The sequence below is a fragment of the Myiozetetes cayanensis genome, unplaced genomic scaffold (genome assembly GCF_022539395.1).
Source record: "Myiozetetes cayanensis isolate MyiCay16 unplaced genomic scaffold, myiCay2020 scf15, whole genome shotgun sequence".
NCBI lineage: Eukaryota > Metazoa > Chordata > Aves > Passeriformes > Tyrannidae > Myiozetetes > Myiozetetes cayanensis.
Window position 1 is genome coordinate 11,759,610 of NW_026087159.1, and position 23,819 is coordinate 11,783,428.

The 23,819-nt window shown below is 40.8% G+C and overlaps 1 protein-coding gene across 5 annotated transcripts in view; it reads right to left on the reverse strand.

Moving 5' to 3' along the window:
- The window catches only part of AFF2 (ALF transcription elongation factor 2), a 327,568-nt gene that overhangs the window by 25,085 nt on the left and 278,664 nt on the right, over positions 1-23,819 (reverse strand). For 3 of the 5 annotated variants that reach the window (XM_050310264.1, XM_050310263.1, XM_050310259.1), the window contains 6 exons: positions 14,321-14,483; positions 12,771-13,790; positions 10,540-10,664; positions 5,137-5,371; positions 3,076-3,215; positions 2,458-2,521 (listed from right to left, as the gene is read on the reverse strand). In XM_050310264.1, the coding sequence (XP_050166221.1) occupies positions 2,458-2,521; positions 3,076-3,215; positions 5,137-5,371; positions 10,540-10,664; positions 12,771-13,790; positions 14,321-14,483 (1,747 nt within the window). The remainder of the gene's footprint in view (positions 1-2,457; positions 2,522-3,075; positions 3,216-5,136; positions 5,372-10,539; positions 10,665-12,770; positions 13,791-14,320; positions 14,484-23,819) is intronic. The other 2 variants (XM_050310260.1, XM_050310262.1) reach the window with 2 other exon arrangements.

Below are 23,819 nucleotides of genomic sequence, written 5' to 3' on the forward strand. Positions count from 1 at the left end.
AGTTCTGGTCTTGTGCATTGATTACATACAAAGCCTTTGTATAATTGTTAGGTATTAACTAAATGATCAGAAGAGGGGAATGTTTCTGATTGCTTTCCCTCTATTCTGATGGCTGTTTCTCAGCATATTCTTCAAATTCCTTTTTTCCACTTTGAAAGAATTTCCATTCATTTTGGAAGCGAAAAAGCCTTCCAGAGATGACTTCTTGTGGTATGAAAAAGGAATCTGGCTGCAAGCAGATTTAGTACAGACACAGAGTTCAAGCCAGAAATGGGATCTGATCCTGTGGAGTAGGTGGAATAACTCCAGCTCATCACATCTCAGTCGGGAACACAGTGAGGTCTCCAAGATCTCTTCCATATGGTACAGTCAGTCGCCACTGCAGCAGCCCACCCAAATTAGTTGATCCCTTTCTGCAGCCCCAGACAAGGAGAGGTTTCCATGGGGTTGCTCTCGTAAGACATGAAATGCCCTGCCCTTCACCAGAAATCTATTTTCTGTACAAGCTCAGGAACAGCATTGCCACAAATCTCATTAACATTTGCTGACACATTTTGAGGTCACATGCATTATCTTCCTAGCCACTGCAACACATCTTTCAATGCTGCCTGTGCTTTGTCATGTCAGCACCAAGTAACCAGCAGCAATTGTTTCCATAGGACAAGTAACACTATGGGATTGCACAGCAAATGTGTTACATGTAGATAATTTGTGTGCAGCTGCATTGGGTGGGGAAAAAAAAAAAAAAAAAAAAAAAGTTGAGATCTAAACAGCAGAAAGAAAAAGCAGCTTCTTTGTTCGTGGATATTTATGTCTGCCAACAAGCTGATTGCAGTGGATGGCCTCGCAGTCCCACCAGGGCACACGGGGTGTCAAACTGCGTGTGACAGGCACGGCCTGCCCGCAGGCAGCTCTGCGATGTGCTGTGCCTGCTCCTCTCAGTTCTGCTCGAGAAACACCCCTGATTCTGCAAGGCACAAGCAAAGGTAAGAGGACAGGAGACAGGTCAACACTTTCTGAGAGTGTCAGGCTGTGGAGGGAGCTGGATTGACACGGCATGTTGAGATCATCGGGAGCTTGAGCCTGTAAATATTTGCTCGTGTGGAGCAGGTATCCCTGTGCCAGAACCATGTGTATTTTGTTTAAAGGTCACCCAGCTGTGGGAGGTGTTGTCAGCCTGCTCCTGCCAGCCTTTCCTGCCTGAGCTCTGCCGAGCCAGGCTGGAAGCCATCAGGCCACCTCCTGTAAACGGGCACGTCGGGAGGGATGACTGTGACCTTACTGACAGTCATAGCAGGCTGCCAAGAGCCTGAACCCGCCTCTCACAGAACACACACTTGGAAACACTGTGCCCCAATCCAAAGGGAGCCCAGAGAGCTGAAGCAGGCAGCTTGACATGTTAGCTCTCACTGACAGCAGAGGGAGAGCCATTTCTGTTTTCGTTTGGTTGGTTTGCTTTTTAAAAACATAGCATGTGATTGTTTTGGTTTTATGGTGTTATTTTTTTTTTTTTAGACAAACACTGATCCCCAAGCCTAAAATCTCCAGTGTGGAGTGACAGAATATGCACGCAAAACCCCCACAAATAATAAAGTGAGAGGTGAATAATCACCCAATTTCTTTACAGCTGTGCTTTCGAGGGGCAAAGAGATGGCCACATTCCATTTTAGACATCTTACTTAAACTAAGTAGAGGAACCAAATTCCACTAAATCTGCCTAAATGAGCTGCTGCTTTGCACTTACAGGAGCAAAGTCCCTACCTACAAAGAAAACGTCTACTAAAGGCACTTCAGGGCTGGCAATAGTTCAGATTGAACAAAGCCTGACAGAATGTGATCTGCCAGACCATGCAGTTTTATCAAAATCAAAACACCTTGGAAAATTGGGCCAATCTTACTGGAATTTCATCTGGAGCAAAATGAGAGAAAAAGCTTTCCCAGGACTGAACTCCCTCACTGCAAGATTTTTTGGGAAGGCTTTCTTTACCAACCTAAAAGCACGCAACAAAACCGAATGTGCTACGTAAAAATGAATGATTGCAAATTTTATACAATTGGATTGGAAACAGCAGTTTTGCCACATGATAATGGGGTGGGAGGATGATTTGCTTGTCCTGACTTTCTCCTATGGAATATTTCAATACCTCTGCTTTAGGCCCAAAGTGAACAGGACCAACAAATTTCAAATACACATCAACTTTCATGAAATTATCTTGCATCCTTCATAAACAGCATGATTGTTGCTCCTCCTTGGAAGAAACACCAGCTATTGTAAGGAGCTTCTTTTTTTGGGAACAAATACTTAAAGGCTAGGAATGGTGTTCAGGGTTTGACTTGTGCACAGTGTGTTTATGGAGCACCATCTGAAGCATGCTTTATGCCCAACAGCAGGGTTCCTCTTGGTTTCAGAGGCTTTAGAACATGTGCAGAAACAAAAAAACTCCAGTGATAACCTACCAATGCATCTGCTTTATGCTTCAGCTTCTTAGCCTCTTGCATGTAATAATCCGCATTGTGAAGCCTAAAGAGACAGAATCAATTAATTCAAGTCTTTGCTTTCATACAATTGGTCAAATATTGTTTAAAAAAATTGCTGACTGCTTTCAAGAACAATTTTGACACATATGCCCACTTATCTCTTTAAATCTTAACCTGGTATCAATCTGAAGCTGCTGTATGCAAAGACATGACGAGTGACCAGAATGTAAAATAAGTAGCTGTAGAAACTGGCCACCCAAAGGACCCGTTAATATGTGCTGAACAGAGGAAAAGGAAAAATATTTTAAACTAATTAAGTATAAGAAGTTTCCGTTAGAAGAGCTAAAATAAAAAAATGAAGAAGAATTACTGTGAACCAACATTCATGATCTGAAAACATTTATCAACAGAGTCTTCATTAATCAGTGACAACTGTTCATTTGTAAAGATTAAAACTGTGTATGCCTTTGTGCAGCACTATTCACAGAGGTGCCCAATGCCAGCACTGTAATCAAGAAACTCTCCTTCCCTGGGAGCTCTGCTTGCATGGAAATCCCAACTACAGAACATGCAGCTAGCATAGTCAATAAAACTTACACATCATCAAATGTTATTTTGGGTCTTCTGGGCTCAGAATTCCCATTGGAAAGTGTTGGCATTGCAGACCAGATGTCTGGTTCTAGATGGCTGGTGTCAAGAAGAGTGTTGGCTGTTGGTGTATTATGAGATTCTTCCTCCTAGAAAACACAGGACTGTTATTCACAGTTCAAACAAACACCTTCCAACAATTTCAGTGCTCACACCCACACTCTCCACCCCCAAATGAAAACAAAAGTCCTTCAAACAAACAAAAAAAAGGCTAAGACACAAAGTAGCACTCACAGATACCCGACTACATCCAGGTTACCTCACCAAACCACCCTTCCATTCCTCATAACAAGAGTTAATTAGGAGGTATGACTGCACTCCTGAGTCCTCACCCGAATTCAGTAACTTACACTTTTGGGTGTAATTTTTAGGTTGATATAACAATGTTACTGACTAGAGACACTGCTTAGAGCAAGGGTGAGAAGATCTAATGCAGGAGGGCTGGATGCAAACTCAACTTCCTTCAAGGTGTATCACTATTATAACCTTCTTTTCTGTATTATTAGGAGCTAACTGTTAAGGTGACTGAAGAGTCTGCTTAGATTTTAGCAGGGAATGATTCCTGAACTCTTGCTACAGAGAGAAGAATGGAAAGCAGAAGGTAGGAGTTGTGACTTTAATTAAAACCATAAGCATAACAGAAGCATTTAAATCAGGCAATTGCAACTTGCAAGGTTGGTCCACAACCAGATAAACTAAATTACAGACGAACCAATGAACTAGGGAAAGAATTTTAGAGGGAATTTATTTGGAGAAAATTATTTAGAGGAAAAATATTTCATGTATCAAGGTAATAGATTAACCAAGGATAAATCTGACTAGAGATGCTGGGATGAGAGGAAGAGGCCCTGCTGTTTACATAGCATTGTTTATTTGCTGACATATGCAGTTCATTTTGGCATTGATTTCAGTTGAAGGCGTGTGTATTACTGTCGCAGCTTGAAGTGACACAATGATATCAGAAAGCAACAGGGATGAATGAATAAGGTGAAGCGATTTGTCACCTATGATCCAATGCAGCTTGTGAGTTTTACTATTACAGTGCAGGGTAACAACCTCTCACAAAGTCGTGAACTGTGAAAAATGGGGCTGTGCTCGTCCTTTTCTGTGGCAGAATTCTCCTCTTGTCTTTTAATCTTGACAGCAATACTAAGATGCAGCTTGATACTAAATGATGTGTTTGAAGCTTATGAGGGAGGACTGTTTTCTAAAATGGGCCAAAATCCTAATGTTTCCCTTGTTATGCTAGAAAGAGGATGGCAAACTGATGTAAAATTTTACTTTGTTTTAATGAATTTCCTATGTAGTTTTGGCTCTTTTTCATGTATTTTCAGCAAAAAGCTGTCTGAATCTGGTGAAAAGCAAGCAGGAAGGAATCGGCTATGTGAAAGCCATTGATGGGGAGATGTCCCTAACAGAATGATGTTTTTCTGGGAGGGGGAAAACCCCTATTTACATGGTATCTAAAAGCTTATACATCCTTCAAGGAGATTAGGTGTAAATAAACCTTGCTGCTGGGAGCCTGCAAACCTGAGGGAGGATATTAACATGCTGAGTGTGCCATGGACAATGAGCTTTTTGTCATATTTTTTTTGTCTGTTTAGTTTAGTCCACAATATTCAGTAGAACTACCGTGCTTATTTCTGGCTGAGAATTTGGGACAATTATTCAGGTGATAGTCCTAAAGTTTTATTTTCAAAATGTATGTGCTGCAGCTACATAGTCAGTACTAATTGCAGCTAACTGGTGGCTGCATAGGCTCTTCTCTGAGGCTCAGGGACCTGGTGTTTCAAGGAGTTATAGACAGCTCCACGTAGATGCCTAATGCTGACCTAAAAATGGAACTTGCAAGAGTTGCTTATGCCTTGCTTCACTACTCACTGCCCTTGAGTGTGGCTACCTAAGCATTTAGGAATAGATACTGTGAGGGAAATAAAAAAAAAATCAAACAGAACAAATCTAAGTTAACTTTATCTTGTTCACTTCACACAATCGAGGCTGGTTACTTACACAGATTCCTTTGGGGTTAGAAGAGGATTTATTTTCATTCTTTCTGTGTTTAGAGACAGAGGAGGAAGAGCTGCTGGTCTGGGAGGTGTTTGTGACAGGGGTCTCTTGGCTGAAGGAGCTGTTGTCACTGCTGTGCCGCCGGTGCACAGGTTCATCCAAGAGCGGCGATAACGGAGGAGGGAACAGCTTCTCTTCTCTTTTCTTTGTCACCTTCTTCACTGAGCTACCACTGCTCCTGGGACACAGATAAAACCAGATGCACTTCAAGAACCTTGGTTAATCCTCCACAGCACAAAGCTCTAGATTTTATTTACTGGGAAGGCAGCTCTGCCCTCAAATCCGTCCTGCAGTCCCCCTGCACTACGAGGTGAGTCACAAGGGGACAGGCAGGGACGACAGAAGAGCTGCCTCTGCCATTTCCATGGCTGCAGAAACCTTCTGCTTTGGAGGACAACTTGCAGTGCATTAGTACAAATTGCACTCAATTTAAATGCTAATTTGAGTCAGTCTTCATTTGAGAGGTCATAGAGGTTCTGACTCAGCAAAGTGCTGGAAAGTTTTATGCACAGGGTTATTTCCTTTGACATCAAGTATGACTATTTATGTTTTCAACATTAAGCATCTTTTTAAGAGGTGGATTAGGGCCCACATAAGCAACCTTTGCAAAAAATCCAAATAGCACACGGCATAAGAACCAAAAAAAGAAACAACTGCAAAATGATAATCGTAACAATAACAAGATAATAATTATTTAACCTCTAGAATAAAACCAATGTTCAACACTATATTAAAATGATACATTGAAGCTGGCAAAAGCTCTTGAGCAAATATTGGCTGATGAATTGAACGTGATTCAGAAAATGAATGTGGTTTTGACATGAAAGCTCAAGTAATATGATAATCCATTGTCTGTTTTATGTACAGAAATTGTTAGCTGGCTAGAAATGGCAGCTGTGATACACAGTAAAAACAAAAAAACCCCTGGTAGACCTTTTTCCACTCCAATCCATCAAAAAAGAAAAAACAAAACCCAACACCCCACTGACTGTTTAACACGTTAATCTACTCATAGATTTTTATTTCAGGTACTGTCCCAGCTCAGTCAATGAAGATAACCTGAATTTTAATCTTTTGTTAGACATCTAATATTGTACTACAAGATCATTTACTTTTCATAGTTATTGACTAAAATTTCAATAACAAATTAAGTCAACAAGAATTTATGTTTTGTTCACACTTTTAGTCAGTGTCAGGAATTATAGATTTACTTTGCCTTACAGTAATCAGGAAAAGAGGAGAAGATGAGCCAGGCTTCCTTACTCCTTATTTTGGAGCTCTTTCTCTCATTTCAGTCTGACCTCTTCTGCAGTTTCACCAACAGCATCAATATCACAGTATCACCTGCTTTGGTCATTCCCCTACTTTGGGCTTTTGGTGATACAGAAATATTTCAGCCTGTCAGTGAAATCACAGAGTGAAACCAAACAAACTCCTCATGTTTCAGGTTTTATAGCTTGTCTACCCAAAACTATTTTAATTCAACTGAAGCAGAGTTAAAAATATCTTATTTGAAAGCCTCTGATATTAAAGATCTTCAGATGAAGAAAGAAAACGAGCCCAAATTCATATTGCCTTGCGTTAGGACGGGGATGGATGCTGTCCTGCTTGGAAAACACATGGGCCTGAAGAAGATCAAAGGAAAGCAACCATGCTGGAACAGGCTGGCAGCTCTTCGAGGAGACTGATTTTATGCACATGTGGTCCTGCAATATGTCCTCCAGAAAGTTCTCACTCAAAGCTCCATCTGTTAGCTTTCTGACCCCCCAAAGGGCATTTTGGAACTCAGACAAGTTACCATAGTTATAGCACAATAACACTGTGAACTCTTTCCAGAGGAAAGTTTTCCAAAGGAGGGTAAGCACTGCCCTGACAAAGCATGCATGTGTTCTTGGGTTGTACAGAGGCAAAGCAGACAAAGTTAATGAAATACCCAGGAGCAGAATCCAAACTCTCTGCCTCCCAAACACATGCCCTTCACAGGGAACCCTGAACATGCATGCATGGGTGGGAGCACAGAGCAAAGCTCTTTTCTGTGCCACTGTGCACAGATGAGTGTGAAGCTCCTCTTTCTCCCCAGGACAGCTTTGCAAAGGGGAGACAACTGGGTCTGCAGCTCTATCTCAAACTCATCTGAAGAAACACAGAATGGGAGGCACTGAACAAGTCCCCTTCAGGATCTGACCCTGCACCATGAGTGAGGTTCCTCAGCACACCTGTGGCTATTTTTGGGGCTAATTCTCTGCCCACAGAGTCTGCCACTGCATGGGGAAATTTAAGACCCATAAAAAGCGACTGATGCAGCATTTCTCAGCTGCTGCATAGAGCTGGAGGGATTAACAGGGTAGTACAACAAAAAATTAAAACTTCACTGCTTAAAACTTCACCAGTTCACTTAATCTTTGGACTCAAATATAAGATGGGGCAAGCCAAGGCATAGGTGCAGCTACTCAACTCCAGCACACAAGTCATTATGTGCGTGGAAAGACTTAATCACAAAAGAAAATGCACTAGAGAATATTTTTTCTACATTAACCCCCCCCAACAATGCAGTTATAATTCTGTCTGTTTTTTTTTTCTTCCCCTACTGCCCACTTAATCCTATGAGGTTTTAGAGGAATTAAGATGATAATTTATTTAGCAATGTTACCTCCCTCAGATTTACTCTAAAGCATTTATGTTAACAATAACCTCCATGAAATAGGTTGTTACCAGCAGTTAACCAGATTGTCACTTTGCTTTGGGCTGTTAATGGCCTAAGAAACTGGTCTTTGATTGCCGTAATCGCTAATTTTGAATGAATTTATTGCAATAATTACCAGGACTCGATGGCTTAATTTGCTGACATGATTGTTAGTAAAATATACTTAAAATCTAGGGAGAAACACAATAAAAGTGCAAGGAAAAACTACAAGCAGAACTGATGGTCTTGTGGCTGCAGGGTTTAATCTTTTGTGTCTGAAAAGGCCAATTATCAAGGAAGTAGAAGGTTTCCCATCTGCCTTTTTTTTTTTTTTTTTCTCATCCTGGTTTGTTGTTTTGAAAACAAGCAAGCAGGCAACAAGAGGTCAGTGCATGAAGAAGGCAGGATTTCCAACTACTCTCACATTTCAAGCTGCCTTTCTTTGCTCTTTCTTTATCCACTCCTTGTGGTATGCAGTGGTATCTCTGGCCTGTTAGTGAGACAAAGCCACTGTCTCTACCAGCGCCCTGGCTTTCCTTTGCTCCCCTGGTCCACAATGAAATGCTGCACATTGATGGTGTATCTGAACTTTCTGCAGGGGGTTCACAGGGAAAGGTCACTCCCACATCAGCTTGGACCAAATGGCAGCAACTGAGTGAGGCTGAAGTCACTGTCAGAGATGTGAAGGGAAGGAACCTCAGTGAACGCTGCTCTGACTACCCAAGGGATCGGCTAATATATATTGCCAAGTACAGGTGCATCTGCAGCTAAAGGTCAAACAAAAGGGAACAGAGAATTGTGGAAAACAGGCAGAAATGCTTGCCTCAGACAGATTTCCAGCATGCCTGCTAGATGGTGGGCATGTTTCACTGGTATGAGTCCAGTTTGAAATTCAGACTCACAGTTTGCATCACCGAATAACTCTCTGTGTTGCTACAAACAGCCAAATGTTGGTGAATAGTGCTGTGTCTAGCCTGGGTCTACTGATCAATTATTCAGATATAAAAGGTCTTCAGCAGCAAATACAATTAATGCTTAAATTAAAATTGCTCTGGCAAGCAAGTAAATATAAATAAATAATCTTCTGCTGCAAAGCAGGTGGCTGATCTGACAAAAGTCCAGCCTTGCAGCAGCGTTTCAAGGTATTACTATGAATTGGACAAAACACTGAATCATCTATTCCTTCATTTGCTAGGAAGTATCAGAAATAATCTTTTGGGAAATACAGTGATCTACATTCAGTTGCATGTCTCTGGGGGTTCAAAACCTGAATTACCAAAAAATATTGCATTTGTTTCAAGCAAACTCAGAAGACACTAATAACAACTGCAGTGTCATCCAGGTCTCAGTTACTGTGGTGGAAAAGTCAGGAAATTTGTTCCAAAACTTGAGGCAGATGGGAGAAAAAACTAGCATATGGAAATAACTATTGATGGACACAATTATGTTTTAACAGAGAATACCAAAGACTTGAAAGCTCTGAGGAATCAAATTAATGACCTGGAAAACAAGCTCAAATTAAGAAACATCAGGTTGGGGGTGGATCCTTAGGGCCTGTTGGTGACAATAATAGAAAGATTTTTTTTTAATGGACTGTGGAGGTGTTGGGGATGGATAATCCTTGATTCCTTCTGCAATAGATCTCTGCTCATTGTGTTTCTAGCAATGATAATCAGGCAACACCTATCACGATGTTTATCAAATGTGAAACATGTTACAGATCACATTGAAACTTTCAACTGATCTGCCTTTTCCAGACTCCAACTCTGACTTTCTCAGTGGCAGAATGAGGGGTGAGTTCAAGGACTAAAGTTATTCTATAATTACAACAGTATAAATAAAATTATGATCAACCTTCCTTAAGGGTTTTAAAATTAGAGTGCTATTTCATAAATACTTTATCTAAATTTAACTACTACTACCCTCAAATTTTTTTCAGCAGTACATTGTGATTTTGATTCTTTGCTGGTCCTAGTGCAAACTAGAAAGAAGTGCCTCATCTCAAAATCATAAAAGCACAAAATTGTAACAGAACAGAATTGGACTCTTTGGTTATTTACAGAATGTTAACCTTGTGACTCCACAATCAGGATCGTTATTCAGGTGGCACCTGTTTGGTCAAGCATTATAGCCATGTAAGAGAGTCCAAGAGGCACAAACTTATCATGGTATGTCCACTGAAATATAGAGCATGTATGTCTGAAACATTTAGGATGGTCACCCCTGGCACTTCTGTATACACAGCTAAAAGAATAAGAGCTGCTTAACGGAACGGCAAAGTCACTGTTTCATTCCATAAAACTGAGAACCGTCTCTTATGAAAACGACTTCAAAAAATAAATTCCAGGCAATTAAATAATTCCCACTTTTAGTGAGTGGGATTCTCTGTCCACAGAGGTTACAGATGATCGAGGCAAGAAAGAACACTGAGAGAATGCAATGTGTGGGTTGAAGAGCACACCAGGATTGTGTCAGCACTCTGAATTCCTGCAGTCCATCAGAAGGATGGACAAAACCACATGGATTCTGTTCCTGATGGATAGGAGTACCAATGCTCTGTCACTTATGCTTATAGGCTATAAAGACATTTACATATATAAGACATTTACAGAACAGTACTGTGAAATCCCTCATGAATGTTATGTCAAAACACCAGAACTTACTCTTTAGTGCTGGTTATTCTGTGGTTCGGTATCGGAGAGATACAAGGTGGGAGCAGGCACGAAGCTGGAGGGTCCTCCAGGCGCTGCTTCTTGCTTTCAACAAAGGTATCCAGGCCTTCTGTCTGCTTTAATAAAAAAGGCAGAGCATAAAAGATCCAGCATTTATGCAAAACTTCACTGGCCTTTAGGAGGATCTCAGGAATCTCTGAATCTCCTTTACAGTAGCAGCAGTTAAAATACTGGTCTAAGAGAAGTGAAAATCACCGGAAATCAGGGCTAAACCTGCTCCAAACATGACATGAAGTTATATAACAAGTGACACAGCAGATAATTAGGAGGCAACATGTCTCATGTGCTAAAGTTATCTTCTGTAGTGCACTGGAAATTAATTAATAATTCAGATGCAATGACAAGATAGCACCAAACCTTACTCAAGTAAATAGCTTTTACTCATTGACCTAATAGAAGATGATGGGAAAACTTCCCTGAGTAAGTGTTCCTCACAGGACCACGAGTACAGGACTGAGCTGGCATAGTCATTAACTGCAACAGCTCGTTTAAAGGTTGCTTTAGAAGACTCCCTGATGCATGACTTTTGTGCCTGAACTTGGATGATACAAGCAAAGCTGATTATTGCTCTGTCACTGGAACCTTCATATCAGCCTTCAAACCCACTAGTAGATGGCTAAAATAAATCTTTTAATAGCATGATTTAGAAACGCAAATCAGTCTCTCCCTACCCTGCTTTAACTGTTGATACACCCTCAAGTCATCCTAATTGGCTTGTTTCCCCTTGGGTAGCAATGAACAATCATACTGCAACTGAAGGGGCTGATTCAGAGCCCAGCTTATGTTTGCACAGGCCCAGAGCAAGATAGCTCATTTTGTTACTTTCTGATTCACAGTCTCAGTTAATGAAATTAGGAGGTTCCAAATGTCATATAACCTGTTTTTTTTTATCTCCTGGGAGCTCTCAGTTTAGTTGCCAATACTACAGTTGTATTCTGGTCAAGATTCCTTCTCTATCATACAGACACTCCACTAAGTTACCTAGCAAGAATTTTTTGTATAGTTAAATATGCACCCTGGTGTATATGTATATGTATGTGTTTTCACATAAACATGGACATTTATACATCCTTCTCCTCTTCTTTTCTCCTTCCTTCTTACATCTCTGCCTTTAGTGTACAGATAGACTATAAATTGAATAAAAACCTGCTGAGTTTACTCATGTGATTATTTCCACTTAATTCAACAGGGAAGGAGCCAGTGCAGTGACTCATGTAGGCAAGGGGAGCAGACCCTGTGTCTGCCTGGCATCTTCTTTTTTTGTCTTGTATTAACTCTCTCCTAGCACTGGACTGCTCAAACTCAGGATTTCAGGAAGTCCACTAGAACAGACAGTTGAAGTCACATTCACAGTGATTTGTAAAATTTGGGGTATAAATAAAATATGCTAGGATGACTTCTCTCAGACAGACCAGAGCACAAGCATTTCAGCTGGGAAAACTGACTACAAAAATTCATCTCTGATATAAAACTTCAGGGTTTTTTCTGAAAACACATTTAGTTTGAAGTGCAATGTCATATCCCACAAGATAGGATACCCTTGGGCATAAATAACATAAAACACATGATATAACATAATGCCTTCAGTCAAAATATATTTGCTTTTTCAGGTAGCTGTGTAGAGAGAGCAGCTAGTTAGGCAAATTATATTTCTATGATTCACATTTTTTATACCAGAAAACAACATAAAACTAAATTCACCAGGAGCATAAGCAAGCACCGCTCCACTGACTTTCATGAATCCATGCCTGTTTAAGCCAGTGGTGAAATGCCTTAATCCTAAATCATAATGCCTTCCAAACAGAAGTCATATTTTCTGAGTATGGCTGAACCTGTACTAATGTGAACTCATCATTTTGATCTTTCTGCAGATTACAGAACACTGGAAATTAATAGGTAAGTGAGCAATTACAGTGAAAAAGCTTGTAAGACAAATCTCCAAAAAATACATTGTTTATTGATTTTGTCAGCTGGGGTTTGCTTTTTACTAGTTTCTGATGTTAACTTGTAAGTGTCTGTCCTTTGTAAAACCAATAAAGCCTCAGTGCTGTGATGCCTCCCCACAGCCCTGCTGCAGGTGCAGTGAGGAATCACAGGCTGTGGTCCTGACCCCAAGGGTGCTCAGAAACTCAGTTTTCCTCTAAATAATGAAAACAACTTACCTTGTGTTTCCTTTTGGATTTTGTGGAGGGTTTTTCAGCTGCTGGGGTAGGGGACTCTCGAGATGGTCGCCTGTGTTTCACGTTCGCCTCTCTTGGTTCACTTTTCACAGGCGTGGTCTCAAAAGGCTCCTGTCCAGGTATCCTGGAGAGCAAACTAAGGTCTATTTTCACCCACAGAGATTTGAGCTCTTCGTATTCTCTCAGTGGGGACAGAAGTTCGTTTTGTACGATTGGGATGGGAGAAAAGAGCTGCTCCTCCAGGTCGTTGCTGGTCTGGTCAATGGATGTGTTGCTGCCATTGCTGGTTAAACTACTTACACTGAGGATGTTACTGCCAGAGTCCTTCACTTTGACGCCGCTGCCAGACCCAGCGCAGGCTGGCAACACTTTAGCCTGCAAGCTCTCCTCCTGGTCTGTGTTTGAGTCAGAAGTAGATGAATCCGTTTCAATGAATTCCCGGGACTTAGGGACAATTTTGCTGGGGCCTCTGTACTTTTTCTTCTCTGAAGTGAGACCTGTGCTAGTCCGTGGTTCTTTCCTCGGAGCGGTCTTCCCAACTGCCGCTTTAGTTCGGACCTTTGGCTGCTCGGGGGGTTCCTGTGTGTCTTTTTCTTTGGGAGTGTTGCTGGTATTATTTGGTTTGGGCCAGTTGTACTCTTCTACACTGGAAGTCCTTTCTACCTTTTTGGGTTGCTTTTTCCCAGTAGTCCTTTGTGAAGTTGGCTCATTATGAGCTGGTGACTTCTGCTTGGAGCTTTTTGCCTCTGGGGTTTTCTGGGCAACCCGCGGTTTGGCTTTCTCTCGGATGGGACTAAGGATCGCCCGGTCTTTGGAATCGCTCGGGGGCAGGCTGCTGCTGAGCTTCCCTTTGTTTGGCCCTTCAGCCTGCTGGTTGCTCTGGGCCTGGGAGCTGGTCTCGCTGTGGGGCTCATTTTGATTGTTGATGATGGTCTTGTTGTGGGGGTTCACTTTATTTAGCCATTTATCCAGCTGCCATTTGTTTGTTGAGGGGGGTTCAGGCTGCAGGTTGAATGACAAGGAACAAATCTCAGACAGCAGCAGTGCTTTTCCCTTTAAAAGGGAACTTTTTAAACATACCCTTTTATTTCAGTCAACTAGTGGTGACTGCTAGTTTTATGGGAGTATTTATGGAGTATTTATGGTTAATTAGGCTTCCTTATCTGGTTTACAATGTGGCCCTGGAGAAATTTAATGCAACTAAAAAGTTTAGCTAGTCCCTGAAGACATAGTTTTGTCATGTTGCCTTTCCTTAGTCCCAGCTGAATACTGTGTCAATAAAATCTTCTCTAGCTACTGGCAAAAATCTAAATATTTCTTAAAAGCAATTCAAATGTAGGCCAGAAAGATTCTTCCAAAAGCTAGAATGAGTATGTGGGTCACACATGTGAAACTGTTAAGGCAAAAAAAAAAAAGTCAGCAGCATCAAACAGCACAGAACTCCAGCATCTCCCTAACAGGGAGCAGGATTTCGCTCCCCTCCACGCTTCCCCCTTGAAGCCCCCGTTGGGAGGAGCCGGGTGTGGCTTTACCTCTGGCGTGGCACTGCGCGACTCCTCGTTGCACTCGCTGTCACTGGAGCTGCTCTCGCTGTCGGAGTCGGACTCGGAGCTGCTCTCGGACTCGCTGGAGCTCCCGGAGCCGCCGCTGGAATGGGCCAAGCCAGTGGTGTGTGCTGCTGGCACTGGCAGGCTGCTGAGGGGAGAAGATCCTCTCTTAGTGTGCTCCTGTCTCTTCTGAAGTGTTGCCTGGGGGGAGCCCCCCCAGTGAACCCTGTTCACACCACTGCCCTCTGTGCCACCTCCCTCTCCTGCAGCCCAGACCCTGGGAGAGCTCCAGTGGTTGTGCCACCGTGGAGCCACCAAAGGAGCTGTTTGGGGTTTGTGATTCATGGGACACACGGCAATCTTAATAACATTACCATCATCATCACCCTCAAGTATGAAACACTCCAGTGTCACAAGCCCGGACTTATTAGGTCAATGATTGCAAAAACTAACAATCACACTTGAATAATTCATTCATGGAATCATGGTTTCTTCATTTTTTGCCAGTTCATTTATAATTTATGATCAAAGGAAGGACATCAGGCAACTAATATTGGACAGGGCATTTTAAAATTTAATTTTAATGAATACTTTTACACTGCAGTGTACAAAAACTACATATTTTTGACAAGTCCCCAGGGACTGCCCAAGAATTTTTTATTTATAGTTTTTTTCCTCTCATGTTTATGATAATGCAGTGAGAAAATAGCATTCATGCTGAAAATAAGCCTCTCCGTGAAATCTATTTTTCTACGTGTTCAACTGTCCTCCAAGATGTATTTATTAGCAGTGCACTGGGTGTCATTGTTTTTCCTCAGCATTTGTTTCTAATCCGAGAGGTTGCGTGACCCCAGATTTTAGCACTACAGAATTCTGCCAGTCTGAGTCTTTATAAACTCATCTTTAATTTCAACTTTTTTGTCAGGGAGATAACCATAAGGTTTTACGTCTCTTCAGCTGATCTATACAGAGACTTTTTGATGATTGATTTTAAATTTGTGAAGCTGACAAAGCAAAGTGTTTGAAAATTGACACCATTTGCTAGTAGTCCTTTATGGATATTCAATACTTCACCTTAATATATCATATGCTGTGTGTGTCCCATATTGAGTGATCCAGAGATGCTTTGCCTCTGTTTCTGCTATCTGTTTCTCTGCTTTCCTCCGAGAAGGACTCAGGTAAGCCAGGTACATGCTTTCCTTCCCCTTTCAAACCAAGATGCTCTTTGCATCAAGCTGCCCTCTTAAAAAACACAGCAGCCAAGAAACTGGAAGTAGCAAAAGCCATAACAAACTGATGTGTGACCCTGCTCTGCTAGAATCTTTACAAGTGCTACCACTGGGTTCCGTGACAATAATAGATGGCCTTTAATTTTCTCCCTACACTGAGCTACTTTCTCTCTCCCTCCTTGTTGGTAAACCTATTGCTTACACCGCGGTTGGTAACACAACTGTCTCTCTGAGCCTTGCAATGGCCCTGCAGTGCCCATTGACAAAACAGCTTGGTGCTTTAGGGTGCATTAATGAAACAAAATTACACACTTGGGTAATGCCACAGATCACTAACTTTGTTGCTCATTAAGTCCATATAGTTTGGGTTTTTTTTTAATTCTTCTTCTAGAGGCTCCTCACTCAACTGAATCAAGTAGAGCTACTCGGAAAATTTCAAGTGGAAGTAACAGGTAATTCAAAGAACAGATGATTAAAAAATATGGGCATTTCCAAAAGTATTCTGGAAAACTAAACACTGATGAATTACAATGGATCTTACATTCTGTATTTAATGTGATCATTTTTGGAAACCATTTGTGCATTTGTATTTCTTCCTTTATCTCTCCTTTACAGTGAAACTCAAGAAAATGTAGAGAAATACTTCTCATTTTTTCCTCCCCTTTCTTTTTTTTTTTTTCCAGTAAACAAGGAAACAAGAGTGGAGAAAAAGGGAACATATTCATATGAGAGTTTGCCTTCCAATTCAATATACTGTAACTTTGGTCTTATATTTTCTATTTGGGAAACAGTAATAGTAGATGAAAACCGAGCTTTCCTACTTAATGGCAAATATTTCCAAGAACAATAACAGAAAATTAGAAAACAGTGTAAGGATTCCCAAACTCAGGACGCAAACACTGGCAATTCCATTCTAACATACCGAAATGAAGCATCAGCCTTGAAAAAAGTGTTATTTGTGGATTACCAGAAAACTGAAGTTGCAATTTAGACAACCTTTTCCCTAAACCTGAGAGCTTTTCTCTTTCTGTTTTCATCCTAAATGGAAGTGAACACGGCAATATTACTGTTTAATCCATGCTGAAAACTCCAGTTCCCACAATCCAAGCAGTGAGAGGGCTGTGAAGGTGAGATGTTCAACCCTTTGCAGCTTACAAAACAACTGGAGTTGTGCTGTAGCAGACTGCAGCTGTCTGACAAAGAACTCAAGGGGGAAGACTAAAACTACGGAAATAGACGGCAGCTCCAACCTGGCCTTATTTTCTTTCTCTCTGCACACCAGCCTCAGAAACAGTTAGCATATGCCAAACATTACTGAATAACACAGCTCAGCAAGCTTGCAGGAACCAGACAGGCTCAAAATAACGTTTTTCATACAAAATAAAATGAGGTCATATTTGTCTTTCATCTGGGATAATAAAATTATGCCTTGGCTACACTGGGCAGTTTCATGCTGAAGGCATCACTGCCTGATCCTCATTACTGAAGTAGAAGCATTCATTTTCATCATGTAGTTTGGGTTGAGAGCAACTGTTTATGCTTTGCAAAACAATCAGATAAGACCCAAAATGCCTTTCCTAGCATCTCACCATACCAAAGATAGAGAGATCTTGTCCATAGCTGCAAGCACAATCAACTTCTCATAATGCTGTTCAGTACAGAAGAAAAAAAACCACACAGACCTTCCATATACAAGTGCATGAAAAAAAAATCCTTGCTTCCAATAAAATTAGTTTAGTGGAGGTTCTGGATTGCCTTCTGTGGTTTTTTTTCCCTAAATGAAATGCATCTCTTAGTTTAAAAACCTGGTTGGTTTGCAGTCTTCCCAAAGACTTCTTCAGCTTTAAAGCTCGATCATGTTTTAAAAGATGTTGGGCTAGGTTCTGCAAACATGCATTCAAGCAACTGTTATACAAATGAACTGGGCTTCTTCACATAGGTATCAACTCCATGAACTGGGGGTTGGCTCTCAAAGAGACTTTCAAAGCAAGCTTTGTTATGTTGCTAAGATCCAGGCAAGGAATGCCAGTCTAGACAAGGTTTAAAATGGATTTGAAGCACTTTATCATCAGACACAAGTCCTCAAAGTGACTAAAAGGGGCAGGAAGCACTGGTATTTGAAACTCTTGAATTTTTATTTCCCAGCAGGAGAGGAGCACTCATATTATTCCTCAGTGTTTGGGTGGACAATGTTTTTATTTCATGTGAACTGAAAAAAGAAAATTAATAAAAACAATGCTGCACAATGGAACACAGCATTGTTTGGGTAAATAACACTTAGAAGAAAGCCAGTTCATTATTATCACTTGAGATTGGAGGCCCCTACTGAGACCAGTGACCTGCTGTGCTGGGATCTGTGTAAATACATGATGAGACACAGTCCTTGGGCCAAAGAGCTTGCAATCCAAACACACAAAGCAAACATCAGAGGTATTACTCTCATCCCCATACTCAGTGCAGGCCTGTCACATTCTCTAAGTGCAAGGCCTCTCTGCAGTTAATAGAGATATCAGTTTTGCCCCCCTTTTTTAAGCTTGTTTTCCCCATTTTCCAAGGTCTGTGCTCAGCACTTGGGCTGAATCCTGCAGGGCAGTCAGAGGTGCCCTGCCCTGACCCAGAGCCCTGGCACACAGGACAGGACAGCAAGGATCACACTACTCTGGCCAGAGGGATCAGTGGTTGCTCATCTCTCTCCCAAGGAGCTTCTCCTGTGCCATGGGGAAGAGGGACACTGGAGTGACACCCATACCACAGGTGGAAGGGGAACCAGACCTCCACCTCTTGCAAAGGCATCGTGATGGTGTCTCCAGTTGCCTGCACAATGGTAAGCTGGTCTCCTTTCTGCTACCCAATGAAGCACACAGAAGAGACCTACCTGCATATCTGGCAGAAATTTGGAAGGAAGCTCTTCTGCAGCACTTTCACCCTTCTCCCTCTTTCTGCTTTTGCAGCACACAGTGCTTCCCCTGCCCCTTGCTGCTTGGCACATGATTGTGCACAGTGTGGGCATGAAGGATGAGACGAGAAATGCCTCGAAGGAGGGGACAAACACCCCTTCACCAATGGTTTTCAGCCCTTGTTGAGCTCAAACTTAACTACAGAGCAGCTGAGCCTTGCAGGTGTGTGGCTGCTGATGGCTCCTGATGGGGAACTGCACTGAGCTCATCACATACCAACCATCTTCCTTTCACTGCAATTCACTGGTATGAGTGACCTGCCTGAATTTAAATGTCACCCTGCAGCTTGGCTTTTTTTAATTCATAAGCTATTTTTTCCAAAGCCAATTAAAGCAGACATGGCATTATTATGTGTCTGTACTATTATGCTGCACAGAGAACTAAAGGCCTGATATGTGGCTTAAATTTTTTTTTTTGTTCTTGTTGTCATCCAGACTATTATATTGTTTTCAACATATAATTTACTCCACTTTTGTAATAAATGATCTTCAAGATTAAACCTGGTAGCTAAAACAAAGATAATGTGAAATACTCAAACTCATTAACCTCTAATAAGAAAAATAATAAACTTTTAGCCCTGTAAATACAGACACACACAGAAAAAGATCTATAATTCAGCAGTAAAACTCATCAAGCAACAAAAATTCCTAACAAGTCCTTAGCTATCTCCCTGAACCTTTTACCAATTAGATGTAGTCATGTTAATTGCTGTGAAGAGAATTTGGCAAATAGATGGTGCCCTGCAACAATAGGTTTATTCATTCCAACCCTTCCTTTTTAGGGTAACGATGAATTGGCCACTTGTTCCAGTGCTCTACCCAGAAATCAAAATGTAAACTTAGAGAAAGCAGAGCGTTGCTGGGCAGTGGGAAATTATAGATGGGAACTGACCAGTGAGTCAACAGTACATCAATGCTGGCAATGTATTTCCATTAGAAGCAGCATCCTACAAAGGATGCTTTACTGCACAGGCTTATATTTAGAGAAAATTCAACCAATGAAATCTGGAAAGGCCAAGGTCTCTGCTGGAAAAATGACTACAGACTTGACAGAGTGGTTGATCTTCCTGTTGAGGCACTAGATTGGGACTTGGATGAATTTTGCTTTGTGTCTGAGAGGAAAATACATCTGTGCATCAGTTCATGCTGAGTAAAAGAGAGACTATGTGGCCTATCCTAATCTTGCTTGTCTATTTAAAATGCAAATTCCTGAGAACAAAGAGTCTGATTGCACAGGGCAATCTGAAAATTGGGCACCCGGCTCTGAGTAAGACTTTTGTGTGCTCAACCACATCTACCAGCAACACTCACTCTTGTAGAGATACTGTTGTTCTCCCCCTCACTACGCTTTATTTGAAGAGACAGAGGAACAAACCCTCTCCAGCTGTTCAGAAGCTATCCCAAGCCCTCCTTCAGAGTCTGTTTCTACAGAAAAACTGTGAACCTGATGGGCATTACTAGGAGTTACTGGACTCACTGAATTTTGCATAAAAAAGGCTGCTTCATTATTCTAGCAGATAATAACAGAGTAGCACCTAGCAGATTAATATTTAGTGTCAGAATTTAACACCATAACTGCTCAATAATGAAGTTTTATTTCTCTTCTATTCTCACACCATTATCAGGAAGTAATATTCTCTTCTAATTTGAAAGGGAGCTGCCCTTTTTTGTATAATGAATTGTTCATATCTTTATCTTCAAACCTATAGACGAGTACCATTAGATTGCTTTTTAAAGAAAAGGATTGCTCTGAATGATTTGTTCACTCCCTTTCCATTGGTTAGTATTAAATTATTTATCACCAGGCTGGAAGGATTCAAATCCAAACTTTCAAAGATTGGGTTGACACAGGAGCTGAAAACCTGTATCAAGGCTTTTAAAATATTAATCAGCACCCAGGTCAATGAAATGAAATAAGGTGTGGAAATTGTTACTTCAGCTAACATTAGCATGTGTAGTAAGACATCACTTATGATGGCTCTCTCGTGTCAAAACACATGGAAAGGGAAAACCTCTCTAATATGTTATTCAGGATGTGGCAGCTGATCTGCCTGTATCAATCCTGAACACTGTAATGCAAATAGAAGTACTGATTTATTTTGAGGGGGAGGGTAATTTACAAGATGTTGTATGTAAAAAGCCACAGTCTCATTTTACTGTGTTCAAAAGTAAATGTTTTAATCAAAGACTGTTTATAACAAGGTTGATAGAGCTACTGAAACAGATTTTTTTCATATACATATAACCCTTTTATACTTCCAGCTTTAAAGACCATAAAAAAGGATAGTAAAGATGAAAGAAATAAAAAGAATGACAGAACTAACTCCTATGAGCCACAATCTATGTCAAAGCAGAACTAAAGTGATTGACAGCTTGCATTAGTAATGAATAGAGTGGGGAAAAGCTGCCAGGAATCCGTAACAAGGTCAAAGCCTTCCAATAAAGAATTACATTAGCCACAAATCCTAGCTGGAACTGTGTATATACATCTGCAATGTGACTTTAACCACAGCACTGTACTGTCCTGTTCTGACTCTTTTCCAGGTTTTACTCCCGGGCCTCAGTAAGTTCTGACTCTTTATGACACCTGCAACAAAGAACAGGTGTAACATATCAAACTGCCTGTGACATTATAAAATACAAACAGAAGAGGAGGAATTTTAATGGCACATCCCTAACGGTGCACATAAAAAACTTTCTGAACTATTGGTATGGAAATTGCTCTCCTTCCCATATCACAGCACTGTTAAACACACTCGACATGGAAGAGAAGGGGATTTTGCATATTAAAAGCAATATTGTATCCATGATTTGTGCATGAATCACACTGCTCACCTCAGAGTTTAGAAACGATTTTGTGAGCATGATATTATTCAGGGGATGCAATGTATGTAGGTTTTTTGATGTACAATATTTTAGTGAATGGATTCAAGTGTCAGAGAGCATTATTTGTTCTGTGCCCTGATGTGCTGCTGTTTGCCTGGCATCTGGAAGAACAAGAATACTCTCTCTTACTGTGAGACTCCAAAGGGCCTCATTTGATGTAAATGGAACCATTTTATTATATCAATATTGCCCCACTAAATCAAGCTACATATGAGGATTGATACATAGAAACTTCTTTATTTTCCACAAAGGAAATGTTGGACTACTGCATCTTTCAGTGCACTTTGTGAATCTTCAGTGGAAGTGTAGAAGTACATATTCACCACTCTACTACTCATAATTTCAACTTAACATAAAATGTTTTTTAATGAGTCAGTTATTTACACTTTCATTTTATTTACTGCAGCAGAAAGTCCAAGTGTGGCCATGAAAAAAAAAACCATCCAAAGTGAACCTCTAAGAGCAAAGTGTTTTTTTTTTTTCCCCATCCACGAATGGCAGAAACTTGAGCACGTAACACTGTAAATGAACTACCCCTACCCTGCTTGTTCTAACTCAGTTCTGCTTCAGTGGAACTGCAAAGAGAATCCAGCTTACAGAACCCTGTGGGAAGAGAACTCGGAGCAATGGACCAAATCACACTGGTGCAGATGGATCTACACAACACCTCCAACTCTTCAACATTTCCAGTCTCATCTGTTATCTGAGGAAAGCTAATTTTACTATCCTGATCAACCAAGCAGTCAGAAAACATTAGAAAGTAGGAATTTTTCTTCTTTCCCCACGTAAAACAACACCCCTGAGTTTGAAAAGGTGCCAATAGGCATATCCTGATTTTCCAGAGCTTTAAAGCACACACAGAGTCATTTACACCTGTGCACAGTACAAGCATCCCAATATGAGCCCAGGAAAACTGTTGGAGGATTTCCTCTCCAGGGGAATCCCCTGGGAGCAGATCAGCAGTATAACTAGTTTGAGATCAGAGCAAAGAGGAAGAATTGGGAACATGAATCTCTGAAAGCCAGAGGAGGGAAAAAAGGCCTGTTGCAGGCTGTTAAAGCCATCCTTATTCAGAAAAGACCCAAGACTGCTTCAACTGTGGCCATTGTCAGGAGCATGATGAGTAAAACAAGCAATACAGAAAGGGTAGAGGTAAAAACTGAATACAATCGGAATAAACTGGGTAATATTCTACTAAATGAGCTTCAGCTGCTCACAGACTGGTAGCAATCTCCATGCAGTATCCACTGTACAAAGCATCAAAGAGCAGGATTGGTTCTGGAGGCTCACAGGCATGGACTCAGGTCGACTAAGGCACAAATAATCCACCTCTATGGAGATGACTCCTGCACCTCTGTAAGAATGACAACCCTGTACAGAACCAGTTGGACACTTCAGAATACTGGTTCCATTCTTTTTGAGATTCAATTGGCAAAATAAGTGAATTCCTGGCACTTCTTCCCTGCTATTGATACATACAGTATTGTGAGAGTCCAAGCATATTTATGTTCATCAGATTTAAGTTGTAATAACAGGGGCCACAGAAGTACACAGACACTAATGAAACCCACAAGCAGACACTTTGTTTCACTGCTACTGCCATAATGGTAAAAAGGAATCATCATTATTAATAATGGGCAATCACCCTGAAATAGTTTTAAAAGAAGTATTCCTAAAGGCACATGATGAATTTATGGCATGCCACCAGAGTCGTTCATGGATATAAAGATGTACTTCAGCACACATGACTTGTTTTTTGAACAAGGGGAAAGCTGTCTGGTAAAATATTACTAAAACTGACACATAGGCGTCTTCCTTACAATTTATTTTAAAATGGGGTAAAAAGCTGAAATTGGAGTGAAAATCTAAACCTTCTGTATATTTCTGTCTAATATGATCTCCTTTTAATGCTGTTGATTTTTGCCAGTTACATAATACATCGCTTCATAGATTTAAAAAAAGGAATAAAATCTATTTAGGATTAAATATCGCCTTGATGGTTCTCACGTTAAGAATAGAGCTACATCTTTTAAGCAGCATCCACCCTTAATTATGACATACATAGGTATTAAGGAAAAAAAGGTGCTTCTCTGAGTGATAAATGGACCTAAAGATCCTTCACAACATTCACTATAAATCACAAAAGACCATTAATAAACAGTCAGAAAAAAATGACAGTTGCTACAAGTATCTGCTCTCATACTTTGCCTAATACTATCACTGTCATGTTTAAACCTGACATCTTAAATCTTCGACATGAAAACCCTTTAAGTCAAAAGGCTCATCTATTTTAAACAGAATTTTCTATGCTTGTTATTTTGAATGACAGCAAAAGGAAACAGAGAATCTTTAATTCTGTAACCTTACCTGGCTGAAAAATCTTTCAGCCTTTTTCATCAACCCCAAAATAAAA